Genomic DNA, 21,708 nt, shown 5'->3' with positions numbered 1-21,708 from the left:
CTTCGAACATACCTAAAGGGAAAACATACCCTATTGATAGGGGTAGGAAACGTCTTAACTGACTGACGTGACTGACAAACTGGCTACCATGAAAACTACCAAAGCTAGCTTTTTGTATTTCTAAAGGTAGAAAATTTACACGATCAAATCTGTTGAACTCACCGATCATTTTTTTTCTTAATTAACGACAAGTTGTGAAGAAAAAAAGTGTTTGTTTCTTGAGTCACAACAATTGACGATACCCTCACGGCTCCCAAACAACAACAACGCTCAGTAAATTAAGGCATTTCTTGTAATATCAGCATGGATATGGAACGACTTAACTGACAAACCTGACTGGCAAACTGGCTACTGTAAAAAATTCGCGGCCCGTATATCTGACGGAAGAGAACTTATTTGTTCAAATCGGTTGATCTCACCGACCTTCTTTCCTAATTAAAAAAGATTTGTAAAGAAACAAAGTCATTGTTTATCGATTCACTGCAATTATCATTTATCCTACGGCCCTCAAAATACAATAACGCGCAATAGATTAAGGCGTTCTTTTGTAACATCCGTTTACAGGATTTTTCAACTCTGATACACTAATATGGGAAAGTAAACTGAGACTACCGATTGTGTACTTATATTCTGTCCAATGCTAGAGACGACACGCTTCGGAAGAAATAAAGGAGAAGTCACAACAATAAGTCTTCCTTTGTGCTGCCCACTAGTCTCCTTTGAGAAAAAAAACTACTTTTAATTCATGTTATGCAAGGCAAGGTTTTTATTTTTTCGCTTTTTTTTTATTATAGCCATATCGTTTCTCCCCCACCCTAGCATCAGCACTGCACTGATGAGGCCCAGAAGGCCGAAACGGTACTGTCTGCAGTTAGTTATATATATTGTTTTATTTTGTTTTTTAACAAATTCAAATTCGTGTCAGACTGGGGTGGTGCGAGGCTACGTGTCGGCTTTTATTCGGTGTGGGATGCCTTTCATTCTGTTACCAAACCGGTTATAGCGTTTGCGACAATGGGACCAGGGTAGTCAGAGAACAAGGAAAAATGAATTTATCAAATTATTTATTATCACGTGAAACACAGTGCAGCAAACGAACAAATCTAGCTTACTAATACTGAACAGAGGTAAATTGACAATTCTTTTTCCCATTTATCTTGAAAAAAAAACAATTTGACTAAAAAACCTAACCTTTTTTTATATCGCCTAAAAAAGATTTACTATCAGAGCACCACTCTCTACATTTGTCCTCGTAGCCATCTTTCCTTCCATAACGTCATTATCGAGAACATTTTTCTTCAAGTGTACTTCTGTTTCCCACAGGCATTTTTCCAAATGTACACAACTTAACTAAACTGGTGGCTGACTGGAAAACTCAAGTTATTTAGCTTCCAGACTCTCTATTTTCTAAATTCGTCACTTGTTACTAACCCTAAAAAACAACAAAGTTTTGACATCAAAACAACTGCGTCAAGTGATCTTTTCCAATTAGTAATGTTACAGATAAGAGCTAAGAGAGGTATTACATACAGCGAAAAAAGCGGAAGATCTCCATGAAGAAGCACTTAAACTTTTTTCCATTCAAAGTTATTTCTTAAATTTCATTGTTAGTTTGTTCTATGCTTATCACATCGCCTACGATCCTTTTTGTTCTAGTGCATAAACGACTTCCATTTTTTGCGTTATCATTTGCGACCTTGTTAACTCTCCTAGTTAATAAATGGAAATCTACTTGTCTTCTTTTAAAAGATAATATGTCAAGACAAACTTGACAATCATAACGTCTTCTCGGTCCACGTGATCCAGTTCACAGAGCGGGATATTTGCTGCTACTTCCCCCTCTCTTATCTCCCTCGCTGAGAAAGGGAAAACCTTCTCCTCGCGGGAATCAGGCATCAGTACTATTCTGTTGACATGAAGCATAAAGTCATTACTGTGGAGAATCATGATAAGGTTTATTTTATTTTTGACAGTTTTCAGGTTCGGAGACATGGTTTTAGATTTCCTCACTCCTATATGGAAAATTAACGATATTGATAGTTGCCGTAAAATACGTCACCTATATGCAAGTACTTTGGCTTATCAGCAACGATCATTTATCCTCTGCACAGCGTTCCAGATTCAAGAGTGAGAATCTATCCTTTATGATAAAGATGAGTCCCTCACCTCGTTCCTACTACCACTGCCGTCACTGCGGACACCAGCTCCAAGGAGAGTCCCGCAAATCGCAGATGCGCCCTCCACCGGTTCCCATTCCAGCACCTGTACTAAGTGCTGAATAGGTGCGGCCCCTTGACGTCACTCCATTTCTCTCCCTTCCAGCGGAAGGAGAACACTCCTCTTTCTTCCAAAATTCATTTTGGTTTGGCTCTCTGAAATGAAACCGAATGTTCAGTTCATGTTAATATGATATCTTTTCTCATTATTTTTAAAATTCAAGCATCTCACCTGGAAATGCATCAGGCCCCGCAGACGCTGGACCTCTCCTTCCTGCAGAACACGGTGGGTTGCGGCTGCATTTTTCGAGTGCTGTAACATGTTCTTCTGTTTTATTATAGCAGTGCAGCCAGTCACCGCACAGCGAACCGCTCTTTCTGGGCACTCGCTTAAATGCAGTGTTAAGTGGAGTCTGCAAAAGAATCAAAATTAGGGGGAGCTGGCTGGCTAGTGCAACTTTTGGATATTTTATTGGCCTTAAATAGTCATTTTACTATTGATTTCTTAATTAAACAGATAATATCTTACCGTGGAAGGCTTGTTCCGCAGCTTAGAGGGCATAGTACTCTCTTATTAGAGCAAAGGGAAGCGGTATGCTCCTCGAAGGATTCCCTTGTTATTTTTCTACCGCATTCCTGGCAAGGGAGCTTGTGCTTTGCACACTGCGCAGTGTGTGCTGCCATCCTCTCCCTTGCCACCACCTCTCCACACCCATCATTGGCACACGGCATCGGAAACTTTCCACATGTTTGTAAGTGCTGCTCGTGCTCGTGAAATTTTCCTGTCCATAGACAGCCGCTCTTATTGCACTTGACATCAAAATTTCCCAGGATGTCGTCGAGTGCGATATTGACGTGAAGGGTACCTGTTCCTATCGGTGCTTTACAAAGTGGGCATTTTGGGAAAGTCTCAATGCCCATGAGAGTCGCAAGGCAGTGTCGAAAGCCTGTATGCCCACATGCCAGAGTCACAGGTTTAACCATTGTCGATAGGCTTCAAATTAACAGACAATAAAGAGAGTTTAGTACACACTATTGCAAAACTAGTGTTGACAAGTCAAGTAATTCCCTTCAAAAATACCCCTGCTAGCAAGGAATTCAGTTCGAAAAGTTGTCGAAGGAAAGTGGAATTTAATCATGGAGTAATGATTCCTTACTCAGAGTTACAACAAACGCAGAACATAAATCTTAATGTTTTAAGGCTTCATAGTTTACTTCTGTTCCTAGACACATTGCTATCATTTCGTCTAATTGGTCAAATTCCTGTTGAGGGAGCAACATTTCTCTCATCTTAGAAAGACAACTGGTGAAGTATAAACCATTTCAGCTCGATCACAGAAGTAAGCAAGTTTGCATGAATGATTTTCATTGCCTTGATATTTAAACATCCCGTCCTTTTGCCTGAAGATTATTACAATTTCGCTCATGATCTCTTTTTCCCAGAAAATGCGAATATAGTTCCGCAGTTAAAAAGAACTTCTGCCTTCTGAATGCCCTGAATGCTGTCGGTTGTTCTCCTTAAACGTCATGTTTAGCCTTTGTATTTTGAATTCGCAATTTTTTTCTCAAAGAAGCTGCGTGGTATTGTTTGCTTTAATGCTGATTTTTAAGTGCGACTTCAAACCGGAAATCCAAAAATAAAGAGCCACGAAAATTTTTATTCTCGTCAGGCATAAGGGGGTCTAATTTCTTATCTGTTTTGAAATGTTCAACTCGACACCGAGCTTGGTTTGAAAACCAGCGCATTTTGAAGTTCAGAGTTATGGTGGTTGCTTGACATACAGCTCCACGTTGTTGAAAAGTATAGACTTATCTGTTATAAAAAGTTCTTTTGTACTTTTTTTTGGGTTCAGTTGAGATAATCAGAGGGCTAGATAGCCAAATTTAAATTCAGACTTTTTGCACTATTTTCCGGCCGCAATTTTAGTGAACCAAAGATACACCCACCACAATTGCGACTCCATACTAGGCTCTTTAAATTTGCGCAAAACATTTCGACGAATATCTCAAGTTTAGAAAACAAAGAGACCTAAAAATTAGAGAGTTATTTCTTAACCTATCTCCTATAACATTGAAATTTCTTAACGAATGCACTGAAGATCTATCTGTCGATGTGTGACAGCGAAAACAAGCAGTTGCTGACAGATAAAAATCATCGCAATAATAAGAAAACAAAAAAAGACTTACCATACAGAACAGTTAAATAGCGCGCCGGGAGGAGAAGTAAACTCAAAATGCTCATGAGACATAGCGAATCTGGCAATGAATAAGGCAGCGGAGTGATCTAGTCCAAGCGAGATCTGCTTTTAATTTGTTGAAATTACCAAGATTAACTGATAAGTAAACGATATATATCACCTTGTGGACCTCAATGGGAAATGTGTATTCCCTGGACAATTTGACACGTATTCATCAATAACAATTGATACTGATCTGGTAGCAATCGATCCGCGAAGTGACAGTTACCCATGCATGGTCTCAAGTTCCTGTTCAAACAATAAAGTTTCCATTCTGCGTGTACGGGTGTCTATGTGTGCACACCACTTCCTAGAAAAGGGTCACTTGCCCGTTTGATGTAATTAAAGAACAATTGGACGATTAAAAAATTGCGTTTGGTGCATTTGCGGAAAACGATCCCAAAATTGTTTAACTATCAGTGTAAGTGTCCCGTAGCGACAGGCCTAGGTGACATGGGTGTGCCGTGAAACAAAAGCCTTTAATTAAGACATAAATCATATACACGTCGGTCAGTTTCATTTTCGGCGTGGTTTCGCGTCATCGAAGGACATCGATTAGTGTAGCAAGCACTTAAGTCTTTTAGATTAAGCCTTCAACTCTACGAGATGAACCGCAGTAAGCGCGCTTTCCAAAGAACTGTTGTCTTTCTGGATAAACGGCACAGAAGCGTGCCAAACAAGACTGAGCTGGGCAGGCTCACTACCGCCAAGCGGATTTCTGATTTATCATTTACAAAGAACGACAGCTCTTCCCAAATCGGAGAATTACTGGTGAGAGCATTTCCTCCCCTTACAGGAAAAGACCTTAGCAGGTAAGTGCTGCTCCCTACATAATCTGTATCGTAGGCTAGAAAAATGGTTCCAGGGAAAAGAATGAGAAGTACCGTAATAAAATAAGCGAAATGCCGAAAAGAGGCGAGATTGGATGTAAACGTGAATGAAAGAAAACTAAGGTTGCTGTAATATATATTCCTTTAGATGTCTTGCAATTACTAATAACATTGAGAATTTCTCGCCAAGTGAGAGGATTTATTGCATTTAAAATTGGTTACAAGGCAACACTTCGAACAACTTGCCAGTTTGCAATCATTTGTGACGTGATAAAAAAATGAAATGAAATGTTGGCCAATTTTATTAAGAACATCTTAGATGATAATCTTCCTTGTACCAGTGCACATTGAATTATTTAAACTTACAATACTCTTTTTCATGTGACATACTGTGCAATCTTTCTCTTATTGCTACAATCTAAAGCAAATACCACTAAAACAAATGTCACAGTGCATGCGAAATTAATGTATGTACCTTGCAGAAATAAACCCAGAGTTAAATTCAATTCAACAGAAAAATTAGTGTGGGTAACTACAATCACCTTTCTGTCATTACTTTATTACACTAGCTTGGAAATAATAACATCGTATGCGAGAGGGCATGCAATGAGGACAGTGGCAACTGGCCTTCAAAGTGGCGTGCAGCTCATGAACCACTTTGGTGGAAGTAGAAAGAAAAAGATCTTTATATTTTTACCAAGTCAAGGTCTGTGTATATTTGAAATGTTACTTATGTCAACCAAACCTTACATCTGCACAATGTGTTTAAGTTGTTATCGTCAAATGGAGCATAATTATGTCTTGGGCAATCTTTCTGTCATAATTTTAATTCAATTTAGCTTTCTATGAACTTATATTTATGCTCGATACTTTATTTACTTAATATCTAAGTAAGGTGTCTTTCCCTGCAGCCTTGCAACTTCTAGCACAAATTAATAGGAAAATAACAAACCTCCGGTACTACACAGAACTTTCAGAAGAAATTGGTCATTTGTTACCTCATCACCCTAGGAATAGTGATGTGCATGACTACTGCAATTTTCCAAATATTAATAGAGTAGCAGAGGCTGGCTTTATCAAAATGCATACCTTAACATGAAACAATTCAAAGGTTGATGGCCTTTATGTCATAATTGTATCCACAAACACTTGCAACAGTCTTCTAAAAGCCCATTTCCGGTCAAATTTATAAAAAATTTATAGATTATAGACATTTGATCACCACATGTGCATGGATAACCTGTTCTCTCACCACAGCTCTGTCATCTTCCACTTCATCAACAGCATCCACTTCCACATCTTCATTGTCCACAGTCAGTTTACCACCCACATCTGGAGCCTCTTCAACACCTTCAGCATCTCCAACCCTTGTACCACCAACATCTACAGCCACTTCTACATCTTCTTCATCAACAGTCAATTTACCACCAACATCTACAGCTACTTCAACATCTCCACCATCTGCAGTCACTTTACCACCAACATCTACAGCTACTTCAACATCTCCATCATCCAGAGTCACTTTACCATCCACATCTCTATCCACTGCTGCCTTAACATCTACATCATCACAGGCCACTTTACTGTCCCCATCTTCAAGCAGCCTTGTATCTACACTGCCACTTGCACAACCCTCCACATCCACTCCACTGGATCTGATGCCTTTGCCAGTTGATGGAGGTAACTGGAAAAAAGTTTTGTCAATATTTGAAATTAATTAAGCTTTTCAGATCCTTCACAAAAATTTGAAAATATCAATAATTACAAGTCTGAGTTGAAAGGTATCTGCTTATACTACCAACAGCTTGGAGTTTGTCTTTCCCTTTGTAATTCAATTTACTGACTAGTTATGTTATTTTCAGTGGGTACATCTCATCCTGCCAATTGAAAGTGCCTAGATGAAAATCGGAGAAGTATGACAAGTTCTAATTTAATTCTGAATTTTAAGTGTAATCTAAATTGCTTTTGACATCATAGCTTCTACGCGACGATATCTCACAGCAATGGCAACTGCCAGTGCAAGAGGACTGACATCAGGTATAACTGCACGTTTGTCTTATTTTTTTTTATTCGCTTTCTGCATTGGTGTTCTAAATGAGTCTATGGGTGTGTATAGGATGATTACAATTTAAGTCTAATGTTACTCAACAGATGAGATCTCCGACTTGTCAGATGAGTCCGATTCAAACCAAGGCGGTGAGTTGGTGCAATTACAGTTTCAATTGATCTTAATGAAGATACCCAATAAATTCAATAGGAGAACACTTAATCACTTTGCCCCTTGCAGGCTCGTAACACTTTCAGAAGAAGCTGTTATTAAGCTTTCTTCTGATGTACAGCTTGCAAGGATTTGTGGGAAACTACTCTGAATACAAGTATTTTCCTGAACAACACCTCTGAAAGTGAAAAGTAACCTTTAGTTAATTTAAAGACCTTTCACAATTCTGCCATAGACCTGATCTTGATGTCTGCACCTTTTCCTCTGTTAGGCCACAATATGGGACCATCCATTGTATCATCTGACTCAGAAGATGACACTAATGGTGAGTAAAAGGATGTTCAAGTAAGTTAAAACTATAGACTTCTGAAGCATTATGTTATGTAGTAACCCACAGCTACAGGTATTCGTTCCAGTTCCAGTTCCAGTTAGACATATATAAATTTATTGGAAAAAACCCTACCAATCTGAGTCACACATCACTCAAGAAAGGATATAGACAAATATGGTATTAAGTGCTTCAATGGACTCATAAATAATGGACTTACATAGGGATAACTACATATGAAAATTGGTGATTAGTCTGTATTATCCTACACTGAGGTAAAGGAAGTAATGATTTGTGGGATTATCATCTTTTACATCAAAGTACTTCCTATCTTTTATTTATTTCCTTATTTTTTTTTATTTTTGCAGAAGTGATAGTTTACTCAGAAGAGGCTAGACTCTGTAAGCTCACCTTGATGTCTTACTGAAATAAATGGAAATCAATTTCCATTAATGCCTGTACCATGCTAACTTCCTTTTTTCCCATGCATCTGCTCAGAGAAAGATTACAAGAACCATTTTTAACAAAGCCAATGCATCTGTGTGTCTGTACTTTGGGAGATCACATCCTTGCAAGCATAATGCCCCAATCATTTAGTTTAATAAGTATATAAACTGCCATCTACATTATTCTTTATCAATGAACAAGTATACCTGTATTAATTATATTATTTTGTCTCTCTAGATGGCTATGTCACTGATGATTATTCGATATCAGGAGTGATAACAGGTATATTTGCAATGAGTTTACCTCAGATAGTGCATTAAACAACAAACTGAGCACCAAAAGCACAGGTATACACAATGTCTAATCCAACTGAATACATTCATACACATTTACTACAATCACTCTCCTCATGGATATTATATATACAAGGCTAAAAGATTATGGAAAAATTATTAAAATGTTTAAACCAAACGTTTTCAGCTGTTTGCCATCATCAGATGGCATCATCAGATGGCAAACAGCCGAAAACATTTGATTTAAACATTTTAATAATTTTTTTTTACAATTTTTTATCCTGGTATATAAAATATCCTTTATTAAGTGAACATCATGGAAACTCTCCTCATAATTCCCCATTTCTTATAGGTGAAGCTGTTCATAGCAGGACCAATGAGGTGCTGCAATGCATTAATCTTTTAGAGGAAAGAGGGCAAAGCACAGCCATTTCATTTCTTATCCACTCTTTTGAAGAGGTAATTAGCTTGTTTAGCAGTATGTAGAAAAAGCCCACATAGGATGAGATCATCACTCATATCCTACCCTTTGATCGGCAGGGAAAAAGAAACTAATTTGCAGGTTTAAAAAAAAACCAGGAGCTACAAACAAGTCTGTCAAATAGAACCCGTTTTTTCTTTTGACCACCAACTGTGGGAAAATAGCTGTGAACAATTCAAATAGTACAGTCATGTTCATGAACATATCTTACTGTACTGTTTCTTTTTATCTTAGTTCACATGGCAAGGATCAGAGGATGGTCGCATAATGGTGGCTGTGCTTTTGCCCTTCAGCTGTCCTCTTGTTAGCAAGAGAAGACTGGTTAGGTTAGTTCACTCAGCATTTGCTTTTATTTTTTTACTGATTTTTCTCTGCCTACTCTGTCTCCACATTTTGTTTAACTCAAGTGTATTTGATATTTACTAACCTTCTCTGTATTTACTTTTTCAAGCATGCTCCACACTGTGGCAAACAGCCCAGATATTTACTTCTGGATTGCAAAGGACAGCAGCCATGAAGCCCAGAAAGGTAGCTAAACCTAATCTTTGGTTAAGAATGCAAAAGCAAATACACCTAAGTATTAATTCTAATCAGCTTTTTTTTTTTCTAGCATTAAAGTAATAATTATAATTATCATAGTTATCATGACTGTTGTTATTTTTGATATTAACCCATTAAGGTCCAAAGCCCTCAGCCCAGACCACCCCTGAAAATCCAGACAAAATGGCTGTCCAATTAAAAAAAACCACATGGTCCAAACAAATTTACCATTTTATGTCTTGGTTTTACTCTTCAGCAGTGAAACTTTAAAACATGATTGCCAATACAATAAAGAATTACTTAAACTGCTTAAATACTGAAGATGTATGTTATGCTTTTTTAAAAAAAATATTAAAGTATGGACATCAAGTAAACAAAGTGACCATCGCTGTACTACCTACTATGTACAAGGAAATGAAAACATCTTAAAACCACAGTAAGTCTCAATTGCTGCTCTTAACTCAGCAGAAATGCAAACAAAAAGAATTAGTCAAAAACATTTTGCATTAAAACAGGCCATCTCACGGGTAAGAGAGTGAAATTCGTAAGTTTTCTTGCACAGATCAAATTTGAATTTACCGCCAGTGCTGACATCAGTGAACGTCACGAGGTAAAAAAAACTAGAAGTTACGAGTTAAGCTTACACAGACCTGGCAGTAAATCGTCTATGGAAGTATTGAAGAATGAAATAACTATCGATTGAATAGAACCCTTTCAGTTAGAGACTACGAACAAAGCTTAGATTATACCAAACAAAGAAAGTTGTTTTTATCTTTGACCAGTTCACGACTTGCAAAGTGAAGGTGAAATGAAATTGGGCTTTACGGCCTAATACAGCGCTCCAAAGAACGAAAAAAAAACAAGGTACAATTTAAGATCAAAGGTTAAGTGTTTTTTAAGAGTTAATTTCCTTCGTGCTATTTTGAAAAGCAGGAGAGTTCGCCACGCATTTGCTGACATAATGCAACGCCGCATTGCTCACAAGCATATGTTTCGAAGGCGCGTCTATCACTTTGCTTTCTCCCATCGTCGATGAAAAGATTAAGGAAATCTTTCGATGTTGCACCCTCGCCCAGATCTTTCGTTGGGCCATGAGGAAATTATGGTAAACTCTTCGATGTCAATTTCACTCAATGTGTTTGACCATTGAACCCCAAAGGCATATCTTCGTTGTCGCTATCTACTTCATCGTCTTCTTCTTCTTTGCTAGCAAAAATATGGACATCGGAGTTTGTTCCCCCTTAGCGCTTGCCGAAATCAAAGATCTACCCGATTTCTCCATCAACATCACGCAGATTTTTCTTGTAGCCTTCTCTGCCGTTCCTGTCGATTTTCAGCCACTTCGAGAGAGAAAAACCAGGAAAGATTTCTTCTTCTTCATCGGAAGAACGCGAAGTATCGTCAAATCCGCGAGAAGCCACGCTAAAATACTGAATGCTATTTTCAAAAATTCGCTAAAAATCACACACGAATCGCTGAATGAAAAACATAACATCAAATGAAAGGTTAATTTATGCAGGTCACGTTCAGTTATATTTCAATACCCAGGGGACTACGGTTTCTTAGCTACAGCCAATAAAAACGAGTCATATCTGACAGGGCGCATGAGGGCGCACTGGATTTTCAGAGGGGTTTTATTTCCGGGCGCATGAGGGCGCACTGGACGTTAATGGGTTAACATGAATATTAGGGTGATTTTGTGGATGTTATTATTAGCACAAGAGTGATTGTACTTTTCATTGCAGTCAGAGTAAAATATGGTATTTCACAAAGCCCTGGCATTGTGGTATTTGTTCTGGCCCCTTGCCATAGCAGAAACATGCCACAGTGCGTGGAAATCTTTGAGGGTAAGCATGATAATTTTGAAATTCGAAATCTATTTTGTGGTAATGTGAATGACACCTTTCATTTTTAAAAGTGTATCATTTGTCATTAAGGTCGTCACTGGGGTAGAATAATTTGCAAGTTCTTCTCTTTGCTTCACCAGTACTCTGATTATCCATAGATTGTTTATGATACCCCCCCTGCAAAAAAACCCAACAAACAGAAAAGAGACATGTACATGTCCCAAAAACATATTTTTTTCTAACTTCCATGTTCAACAAACACAAAATCTCCTCTGAAGGAATCTCTGCAAGGTCTTTAATAATCATCCCTACAACAAGAATAGCTTCGATCTATTAATCTTTTTAACACTAACATGTTTTGTACCTTGTACCTTACAAGAAGCAAACTTGGATCATGTGGGCCTTCAAGATTCCATTGGCAGAGCACAGGCTCTATGTTCTGCAATGAGGGATGAATGGTATGGAATGCAAACTTTCAGCTATTTATGTATTCAAAATTAAAAAGATTATAAAATCTAAAACATGAGAATGAAAGGTACTGACATGTACAGGTTCTTCTCTCAACAGGAAAAAGTTGGATGACTGGCGGAAACAAAGAAAAAGTCAAGAGCTACAGTACCAGGTACACAAGACCCCCCCAGTTTTGAATTCAATTCAAAAGAATACACTTACAAAATCACATTATTTTAATTTTACTCCCTGTTATATCCATTAGAAAACTTTAAATGTAAAAACAGGCATTACAGTCCAGCCCCAGTAATAACACCAACACTGCTAGCAGCTCCCAGGGAACCAGCTCCAACAATACTGTAAACAGTCAGAAATGTACTCCCATTAGTTATCTCAAAGGACTTAATTGTAACACCTATTATACCCCTCAGAACAATTTATTTTTTTAAACAGGCATTACAGTCCAGCCCCAGCAGTAACACCAACACTGCCAGTAGCTCCCAGGGAACCAGCTCTAACAATATTGTCAACAATCAAGATAAAACCTCTGTAAGTTATCATCTGCTTTCTCTCTACTCTTAAGTTTAAGTATATGTAAGCGTTGGAAAAAGGAAGAATGAAATGTACTCACATCAGTGATCTCAAAGGAAACACTTACCAAATTGTGCTATTTTAATTTTACTCCCTAACATACCCACTAGAATACTTTAACTTTTAAAACAGGCAATACAGTCCAGCCCCAGCAGTAACACCTACACAGCCAGCAGCTCCCAGGGAACCAGCTCTAACAATATTGTCAAAAATCAAGATAAAACCTCTGTAAGTTATCATCTGCTTTCTCTTTACTCTTAAGTTTAAGTACATGTAAGGTTTGGAAAAATGAAGAATGAAATGTACTCACATCAGTCGTCACAAAGGAAACACTTACCAAATAGTGCTATTTTAATTTTACTCCCTAACATACCCATTAGAACACTTCAATTTTTAAAACAGGCAACACAGTCCAGTCCTAGCAGTAACACTAACACTGCTAGCAGCTCTCAAGGAACCTGTTCCAACAATACAATAACTGTAAACAGTCGGAATAAAACCTCTGTAAGTTATCATCTGCTTTCTCTTTGATCTTAAGTTCTGATACATGTAAGGTTTGGAAAAATTAAGAATGAAATGTACTCCCATAAGTCATCTACACTAATTAATAATCTAATGTCATGGTATGTAAAGAGTATACAGTGATTTTCCATTTCAATATACCTATGCAGGCATGTTTGTTTTATAATAATTGTGTGCACCGTGTCCAGCATTCTCTCTAATCTTAAGTTTAGGTCCACAAGAGGTTTGAACAAATTAAGAATGAAGTGTACTCTGATTATTTAACTCAACTAATTCATAATCTAAAGTTGTGTCAAGTGTATACAGTGATTTTCCATTTAAATATACCTACCCATGTATGTTTATTTTATAATTGTGTACACTGTGATATGCCTTATCTGTCATAATAATATCCGTCATAATAATGTTTGTCTTTATAGAAAATAAGGGCTCTACGCAGGGCGAGGATGACAGCACCACCAACTAATGGTGGTGGAACAACCATTTTCATCCGTATTGGCAATGGAAAAAAGTTTTCCAGGGCCTTTGAAAAGAATGCCTTTTTCCAGGTAAGAATATAATGTAATATATACTACATGATACAAAGTCATGATGATGTTGGTGATAGTAAGTGATGTATGTTTTCTTTTTTGATGATATGAAAACAATAAATAGGAAGTCTATGACTGGATTGGTTCGCTCGTTGAAGTACCACTCCACTTCACGCTACAGAGAAGAAGGGAAGTGGTGAGGCACTCTGATTGTCTACAAGGGGACGAGGTCCTGGACCTTTTAGAGAGGGTATGTTTCAATCAGAACCCACTTTAGTTTTTTCATTGTCTTGAAATAACGCATTCCCATTCGATCCACATTTAGTTCTGAAAATGAATTAACTCTTAATTCTCTAAAATCATTAAATACCAAAGAACAGCATGGGCTAGGGTAGCATAATAAGTTATTTTAAGTGTGACCTTTCATCATAATGGTCTAATTTTAAATTCTTTATCAAATTTTCAGAATACTGAGGAGATGACTACCTCGGAGCTGTCACTGGTAGGTGCAAAAGTCATTTACTAGAAAATAGGGGTTTCATTCTCAATTTCAGATTGAATGTCAAGTTTGTATTAAATGATGATCGAACTCTGTTTTTATTAGGAACTGCACTTATATTAGCATATTAACATCGATCTGGTATCCTTCGATTATTTCCCTTCATAAATGCCCCAGGTGACTTGTAAGCCAGGACTCCTATGACATGACATTTCTAGATTATTCCCCTTCATAATCCCCCCAGGGCTGCCGTTGACCAGCTCTCCGTGAGCCGTGTCCGATTACGACCTGGTATCCTTAGATCATACCCCTTGGTAATCCCCCCAGGGCCGCCGTTGACCAGCTCTCCGTGAGCCGTGTCAGGTTGCGACCTGGTGTCCTTAGATCATAACCCTTCGTAATCCCCCCAGGACCGCCGTTGACCAGCTCTCCGTGAGCCGTGTCCGGTTGCGACCTGGTATCCTTAGATCATACCCCTTGGTAATCCCCCCAGGGCCGCCGTTGACCAGCTCTCCGTGAGCCGTGTCCGGTTGCAACCTGGTATCCTTAAACCATACCCCTTGGTAACCCCCCCAGGGCCGCCGTTGACCAGCTCTCCGTGAGCCGTGTCCGGTTACGACCTGGTATCCTTAGATCATATCCCTTGGTAATCCCCCCAAGGCCGCCGTTGACCAGCTCTCCGTGAGCCGTGTCCGGTTACGACCTGGTATCCTTAGATCATATCCCTTGGTAATCCCCCCAGGGCCGCCGTTGACCAGCTCTCCGTGAGCCGTGTCCGGTTACGACCTGGTATCCTTAGATCATATCCCTTGGTAATCCCCCCAGGGCCGCCGTTGACCAGCTCTCCGTGAGCCGTGTCCGGTTGCGACCTGGTATCCTTAGATCATACCCCTTCATAATCCCCCAGGGCCGCCGTTGACCAGCTCTCCGTGAGCCGTGTCCGGTTACGACCTGGTATCCTTAGATCATACCCCTTGGTAATCCCCCCAGGGCCGCCGTTGACCAGCTCTCCGTGAGCCGTGTCCGGTTACGACCTGGTATCCTTAGATCATACCCCTTGGTAATCCCCCCAGGGCCGCCGTTGACCAGCTCTCCGTGAGCCGTGTCCGGTTACAACCTGGTATCCTTAGATCATATCCCTTGGTAATCCCCCCAGGGCCGCCGTTGACCAGCTCTCCGTGAGCCGTGTCCGGTTGCGACCTGGTATCCTTAGATCATACCCCTTCGTAATCCCCCCAGGGCCGCCGTTGACCAGCTCTCCGTGAGCCGTGTCCGGTTACGACCTGGTATCCTTAGATCATACCCCTTGGTAATCTCCCCAGGGCTGCCGTTGACCAGCTCTCCGTGAGCCGTGTCCGGTTGTGACCTGGTATCCTTAGATCATACCCCTTCGTGATCCCTCCAGGGCCACTGTTGACCAGCTATTCCTTAGCTGTGTCCAATGCGACCTGGTATCCTTTAATTATTCTCCCTCCATAACCCTTCCCCCCCCCCCCCCCCCCATCCAGCTGAAGCTACTTTGACCAGGCTCTTCCTATCTATTTTTAAATTATTCTTTTATTTTATAATTCAGCCAGACAGTAAGCACTGTGCATTGTGAGGTATTCCCTTACTCTTCTCCTCACCCCAAAATCACTGTTATGAAGTGTCCCCTAACCTTAACTCTAACCTGATGTTTTTAATTTGTGGCTAATGATAACCCTTAACAGGATACTTCATGATAAGTGTCATTCTTTGCCATGATCATTCCTTAAAAATAAATTTATAGATATATATATATATATATATATATATATATATATATATATATATATATATACTTTTTTCTGATGACTCCCCCCGGCCATGTACTTTATAGTACACTATACTATTTTCATTTCTTGTTATTATAATGATGGTCATAGCTCATTCTACAGATGTTCAATCGAAAAGCCATCTAGGTTTGTTAATTATGACATTTCTTCCCTGTTTTCCATGATTAAAAGTGTTAAGAATGAAATGATTTATGACTCAATTTCTTATGGTCTTCCTTTTGAAACTTCCTGGGTGTGTTGCTGTTGGCCTTTCAACTTGTTCTCTAGTTATTGATAAAAGCAAGAAGGACATCATTTGTAGAGTTATCTTCCTCTCCAGAGTTGATGGAATCATTGTCGTTCTCATTGTTACCACTTGCATGGCTTTCACTTTGCTCTACTTAACTTTAGCTAAGTTGGGGTTTTCACTGTCTTGCAAGGATTGCCTACAAGTTAGATCTCTTTCTTTCAGTTGTGTTTGCAGCATTACTGAACCACAGCCTTCAGGATTCAGTTGGAAAAGTCAATACCTTGCAAAACATCCACTGTGTAGTTCTTAATGCTGTTGATATGTTAGTCAAAGTCCATGGTGCTTGAGGCACTTTATCCTCTCTTGCGAAAAAAGTTGTTTACATTCTTCAAACCAATCTTTCCCAGAATAATCAGGAAGAGTCTTTCCTGTGTTTTTGTGGTGGTTTCTTTTTTGTTATCCTTTGCCTGCTCTCCTCGTTTCTTCTTATCGAGCTGCATCACCTTGATATGCTGGAGGTTATCAACCACACATGTTGCCTTCACGATCCCTTGCTTTTCTAGTAACATTGGCTTACCCTGAAGCAAGGAGAACAATTTGCTGACTTCTAGCAGAGCAGATGCAGTGTGTCGAGCTCAAGATGTTAAATGCAACACAAGATGAAGACACTTGGAGTGAGAAGCGAAAGTTAGGGAGGCATATTCAAGATGTCTGCAAAGACACCATGTCCCTAAAAGAGTGTAGACGTTGAGAGTGTTTTCCTAGCTGTTTGGCAAAGATGCAGCATATCTGACACAGCTCTTGTAAAGATACCATTTCACTTATGCCAAGAAAGCAGAACTACCAAAAACCTCAATCAAGAAGTCAGAGATCAAGTCAAGATACGACATACCTCGCACAGCTCTTGCAAAGCCGCCACTTTAGTAATGCCACGAGAGTAGAACTACCATGAAACTCAAGCTAGAAGTCAGAGATTAAGCGTACTGCTTCATGTATCCTGAAGAGTATGGCATGGATGAGAAGTACAAAAGCGACTCTCGCAGATGCACGGTGACAAGGAAGAGCTTGACAATGCTAAAGATGAGCGAAGAGATATTGCAGACGACTAACGCGATAAAATGTCTCTTAATAAGAGTACCCTGGTTTTGAAATCTGTTGTGATGGAAACAGTCATAATTATAAATGCAGAAGAATTATTAAGACAAATGCATGTAGTACATGTAGTGTTATCTAAATGGTATAAAATCCATGTAAAATCTATAATTGCTAAGATACTTTAAAAAGTGTTGGGATAAAAAGTCATGCAAATGCAGAGGAGATATAATTACATAAGCAGAATCATGTTTATACAGTTTTTGTTTGTTTCTGAACATGTAGATGCATCTAAATAGTATGAAATCATGTAAATTCTACAATTAATAAGAATTACTTTGAAAATTTTTTGGATGGAAACACTCATATATATACTTCTTGTTTATTTTTGAACATTTAGATTTGTCGAAATAGTATAAAATCATGTAACCTCTACAATTACTGAGATACTTTGGAAATTGTTGGAATGGAAACGGTCATGTATGAACTTTTTGTTTATTTTTTAAAATGTAGTTTTCATTTAAATACAAAACTATACAATTACTAACATATTTAGTGTGACCTCCCTCCTTCCAACATTTCATTCAGGGAGATGGTTCCCCCTTAAATCCATTATTTTTATATAAACTCACCTCCAACCCCACCCCTCCCCCCCTTCTCAACCCTAAGGGGTCCAAATTGTATGACAGTTTTCAGAAATGGGCCAGTGAATAATTTAAATTCTCTGGATAATACTTCCCAGCAGCACCTACACAAGGGTGGTATGCCACTCATCCCATGAGTGGCATATCACCCTCTGCCTTTGTTTCATTGCAGGTGTCATTCAAGGGAAACTACCCCTCAGACGAAGAGGAACTCTCAGAGACAATGAAAGGTAAACAAAATAGTAAATAGAATAAGCATGACCAATGTTAACACCACCAACTTCATATTTATATTCAAAACTCTTCTTTATCAAACTTGCTTGTGCAGTGTTTGTGCCATGGTGAAGCACAGTGAGGCACCTGTTTCTTCCAGTAAATGAACAAAAAAAATTATAATGGTTGTGAATTTGATTGGGGGGTACATCCCAAAATATCTCCAACAAGCCCCTTAGCTTGTTATTTTTATCATCAGTTGATGGTATGTAAACATGAACAACCCTCATTTTTGCCTTTATTCTAGTGAGCACATTACAACATTCAACTAATCTCTCACTTTTCCCTCTATGTTACATGGAAACAAAAGATGGAGCCAGGCAGGTTAAAAAAAAGAGAAAGGAAAAAAGATCTCACAAGGATCGAAAGGGAAAGAGAAAGAGGGAAGATCCCAAACACTAAAAATAAATTGTGTTACATCCCTCATGATCAGTAATACCAGTAAACTTGATCATACCAAGACAGAGGCAGATCCCAAATTACTACTAAATTCATTTCATGTGTACCTCACCTAACCATAAGTATACAAGTGCAAATGATATTCTATTACAATATTAGGGTTTTTTCTTGTTTACTATACTGGTTATGTGTAAAGGAACACAACTTTTTTCTTCACCTTTTCCTTTCAAGTAGTAAATAGAAATAGATAACATGTACAGTGGAAGCTCGATTTAATGAAGTGCCAAGGGACTGGGGAAATTGCTTACTTATATGGAGGGTTCGTTATAATTATAGAGGTTCTACAGCATTCCTATTACTGTAACTTTAGCCAGGCTGGAACTGAAGTATCAGTTCATTATACCAACAACTTTGTTGTACAGAGGTTCATTAAATCGAGGTTCCACTGTCCCAATAACTTAAAATCTCCTACTTAAACCTTTAAAGGGACTTGGATCTAATTTCCCCATACAATATCATCCTTCAATCACACACAAGGCCATGAAGGTTTGAGGAAATGATCATTAACTGGAGAAGCCCTTGATAAATAAACAAACTCTCCTTGTCAGCACCTTAGGAAATGTGTAGAGAACAGTATGGAGAATGTGCATACTAATGCTAGAGTGTAGAGGGTTGATACAAGTCATACCAAAGTTGAATGAACACAACTTGTTAAGGCTACAATACAACAATGGCTGCATTCATTCAGAAAGTGTACTGTTAACCCTTTAAACCCTAATATCAGGAGGGGATATTCTCAATACCTGTCTTAATACATTTCCAAAGTGTTAACAACAAAAATTAGTTTTAACAATCTAGAGTGTGTTTAGTTGGTGATCATTTCCTTCATTTTTGTGACCTGAATGTGTAATTCAGGGGTGACATTGTAAGGAGAAGTTAGATGCTAGTCACTCATAGGAGTCAAAGGATTAATCATAGCCTTAGCTTTTTAAGATAGTGATTCCCTATAAAGTTGTGTTCATTCAGTTCAGTGAAGATCCACTATACCATGCCTCTCTTATAATTAGGCCGTATGTTCATTGAGTCCAGAATCTTAATAATGAGGCTGTAAGGATTTCTGCTAACACCTTGACTAAAGGATCATCTCCATTTCTTCCAAAGAAAAAAAAAAATACTTAAGAGGTTGTCTCCCTTATTTCCACTCGGTCAGTTTTGTGTCAAAAATAATTTTGCCTGATTTATAGGGGCCAGAACATGCTTAAGTTTGCCATTTCAAATAATTATATTGAGAGGGTAATTCAAACTTTCTTTGCAAACTAGAAAGGTTTTTAAGCAATCTGATATGAATTTCGTAGCTGAACTATGCAAATCAAATATTTAACAATGTTACAAATATGCCTATAATTCAATTTTCAAGATCTTGCAAAAGTCCCTAAATAATTATGGCCCCCAATGCAGTCAAAATTATTTCGAATCAAACCAGATCTAATTTATTTCTTTCCTGAGTATAATATTTCTGTTGAAAGAGTTTCAGGCGAAATTGACTGGGTGGAAATAAAAGAGAAAGCCTCTTAAGCCCTATAGATCAAATTTCGGATGCCTCAGAATCCCTTGTTAGTTGTCAGTGTAGATGGGCTGGATGTAACCAAGGTTACATTTAATAGTAAGACAACTCAACATTTTTCCACTAGCTAAGGCCAAAGGAACATCCAGTGAGAGACAAAAATCCTCATATTTACAAGCACTTAAGTAATTTTCTAAGCTGCAAGCCTAAATATTCAGCCGGGTTATTTTATTATTTTTTCTCTTATTGTGAATGAGAGTTTGAAAAACATAGTTAAGTATCACTGTGCTCAGAAGTGTTACCTCCAGGTCGAGGTTTTCGAGACACAAGTTTGCTTTAAAAGGCTGCTACTTTTGGCTACTTAAGTAAAAAGGAAAGGAATTGCGTTGCAAGGTGATGGAATGGTTTAAAAAATCTCGCTATAAACCATAGGTTGCTTTATTTGAGTTTAAAAAAGTGTACATAATTTTATAGTGAACGTAAAGATGAGACCTTTAATTTCTTATATCGAAATCAAGTGAAGAACTTAAGTGAAAATAAGGGATACAAGTATTCCCCTGCGTACTTCACCATCAAATTTTTACGTTTTACAATAAAATAAGGATTACTAAAGTTCTTGTCTGTGTTAAGTCCCATTCGAGCGAAGTTTTAATCAAGTGTAGATTAAAGTGTATCCTTCTTTACCCGAAATGACTACACCTGACCCGGGGTTTTCATGCTTTGAGAAAACTTCAGTTTCCAATATATTTGCTCCAACTTCTTTTATACCTTCCCTTTGAATTCTATCGCTGAAACTTAAAAACGTACGAAGTACTCACCCAATGATCAAGGTTCTTGCAAAGACACCACTACCAGCCATCGTCCTCCTCAATCAGTGTTTGACTCGTTCCCAGTCTTTCTCGTTATTACTCTAACCGCGCTCGACAAAAATTCGAGCTCCATTAGTTATCGAGCTCGATTAGTTATCGAGCTCGATAAGTTATCGAGCTCGATAAGTTATCGAGCTCGATAAGTTATGGAGCTCGATTAGCAATCGTACTCGATTAGTAATCGAGCTCGAGGAATGGTAATCGAGTACGGCAAATGCATATCGAGCACGGTTGCCCAGGAACAAAATGTGATCCAAAATTCTAGTGGATCACATTTTGTTCCTGGGCAACCGAGCTCGATATGCATTTGCCGTACTCGATTACCATTCCTGCTCGATGAGCAAACCACGTTTTATAATCGAGCTCGATAACTACAAGTCGAGCTCGATTACTAATCGAGTACGATTGCTAATCGAGCTCCATAACTTATCGAGCTCGATAAGTTATCGAGCTCGATAACTAATCGAGCTCGATAACTAATGGAGCTCGAATTTTTGTCGAGCGCAGTTAGAGTAATAACGAGAAAGACTGGGAACGAGTCAAACACTGATTGAGGAGGACGATGGCGGGTAGTGGTGTCTTTGCAAGAACCTTGATCATTGGGTGAGTACTTCGTACGTTTTTAAGTTTCAGCGATAGAATTCAAAGGGAAGGTATAAAAGAAGTGGGAGCAAATATATTGGAAACAGAAGTTTTCTCAAAGCATGAAAACCCCGGGTCAGGTGTAGTCATTTCGGGTAAAGAAGGATACACTTCAATCTACACTTGATTAAAACTTCGCTCGAATGGGACTTA

General features: G+C 38.6%; 3 protein-coding genes and 1 long non-coding RNA gene across 10 annotated transcripts; 2 read left to right on the top strand and 2 right to left on the bottom strand.

The window, feature by feature from the left end:
• Positions 1 to 763: 763 nt before the first annotated feature.
• LOC148739916 (TNF receptor-associated factor 5-like) lies at positions 764 to 6,739 on the bottom strand. 2 transcript variants are annotated; one of them, XM_088747882.1, is made up of 5 exons: positions 6,536 to 6,739; positions 2,746 to 3,210; positions 2,449 to 2,629; positions 2,060 to 2,372; positions 764 to 1,906 (listed from the first exon to the last, which is right to left on the bottom strand). In XM_088747882.1, the coding sequence occupies exons 1-4, from the start codon at positions 6,586 to 6,588 to the stop codon at positions 2,355 to 2,357; spliced, it is 717 nt and encodes a 238-aa protein (XP_088604008.1). In that variant the 5' UTR covers positions 6,589 to 6,739; the 3' UTR covers positions 764 to 1,906; positions 2,060 to 2,354. The 2 variants fall into 2 exon arrangements, with proteins under 2 accessions (XP_088604008.1, XP_088604007.1); XM_088747881.1 differs by having other exon boundaries at positions 2,167 to 2,372.
• A 90-nt stretch (positions 6,740 to 6,829) lies between these two features.
• On the bottom strand, positions 6,830 to 21,078 carry LOC148739913 (uncharacterized). Of its 5 annotated transcripts, none has more exons than XR_015996358.1 (6): positions 20,863 to 21,078; positions 11,802 to 11,876; positions 9,493 to 9,593; positions 8,241 to 8,319; positions 7,717 to 7,820; positions 6,830 to 6,967 (listed from the first exon to the last, which is right to left on the bottom strand). It is a non-coding gene; the product is annotated as an uncharacterized LOC148739913 (long non-coding RNA). The 5 variants fall into 5 exon arrangements; XR_015996357.1 differs by having other exon boundaries at positions 11,809 to 11,876; positions 20,863 to 21,076; XR_015996359.1 differs by lacking the exon at positions 9,493 to 9,593 and having other exon boundaries at positions 20,863 to 21,068.
• On the top strand, positions 7,732 to 9,813 carry LOC148739915 (uncharacterized). Of its 2 annotated transcripts, XM_088747902.1 has the most exons (6): positions 7,732 to 7,826; positions 8,198 to 8,230; positions 8,514 to 8,558; positions 8,922 to 9,028; positions 9,285 to 9,376; positions 9,502 to 9,813. In XM_088747902.1, exons 1-6 carry the CDS (start codon positions 7,748 to 7,750, stop codon positions 9,584 to 9,586), a joined length of 441 nt encoding a protein of 146 aa, XP_088604028.1. In that variant the 5' UTR covers positions 7,732 to 7,747; the 3' UTR covers positions 9,587 to 9,813. The 2 variants fall into 2 exon arrangements, with proteins under 2 accessions (XP_088604028.1, XP_088604027.1); XM_088747901.1 differs by lacking the exons at positions 7,732 to 7,826; positions 8,198 to 8,230; positions 8,514 to 8,558 and having other exon boundaries at positions 8,717 to 9,028.
• LOC148739914 (uncharacterized) lies at positions 11,810 to 19,195 on the top strand. The gene is made up of 9 exons (XM_088747884.1): positions 11,810 to 11,895; positions 12,005 to 12,059; positions 12,341 to 12,436; positions 12,611 to 12,706; positions 13,420 to 13,548; positions 13,655 to 13,780; positions 13,997 to 14,032; positions 17,981 to 18,038; positions 18,392 to 19,195. The coding sequence occupies exons 1-9, from the start codon at positions 11,882 to 11,884 to the stop codon at positions 18,481 to 18,483; spliced, it is 702 nt and encodes a 233-aa protein (XP_088604010.1). The 5' UTR covers positions 11,810 to 11,881; the 3' UTR covers positions 18,484 to 19,195.
• Positions 21,079 to 21,708: the final 630 nt, after the last annotated feature.

Source organism: Stylophora pistillata, chromosome 2 (genome assembly GCF_964205215.1).
Source record: "Stylophora pistillata chromosome 2, jaStyPist1.2, whole genome shotgun sequence".
Lineage (NCBI taxonomy): Eukaryota > Metazoa > Cnidaria > Anthozoa > Scleractinia > Pocilloporidae > Stylophora > Stylophora pistillata.
Note: the sequence above shows the minus strand (reverse complement) of the source record. Positions and strands in the feature narration are given on the sequence as shown.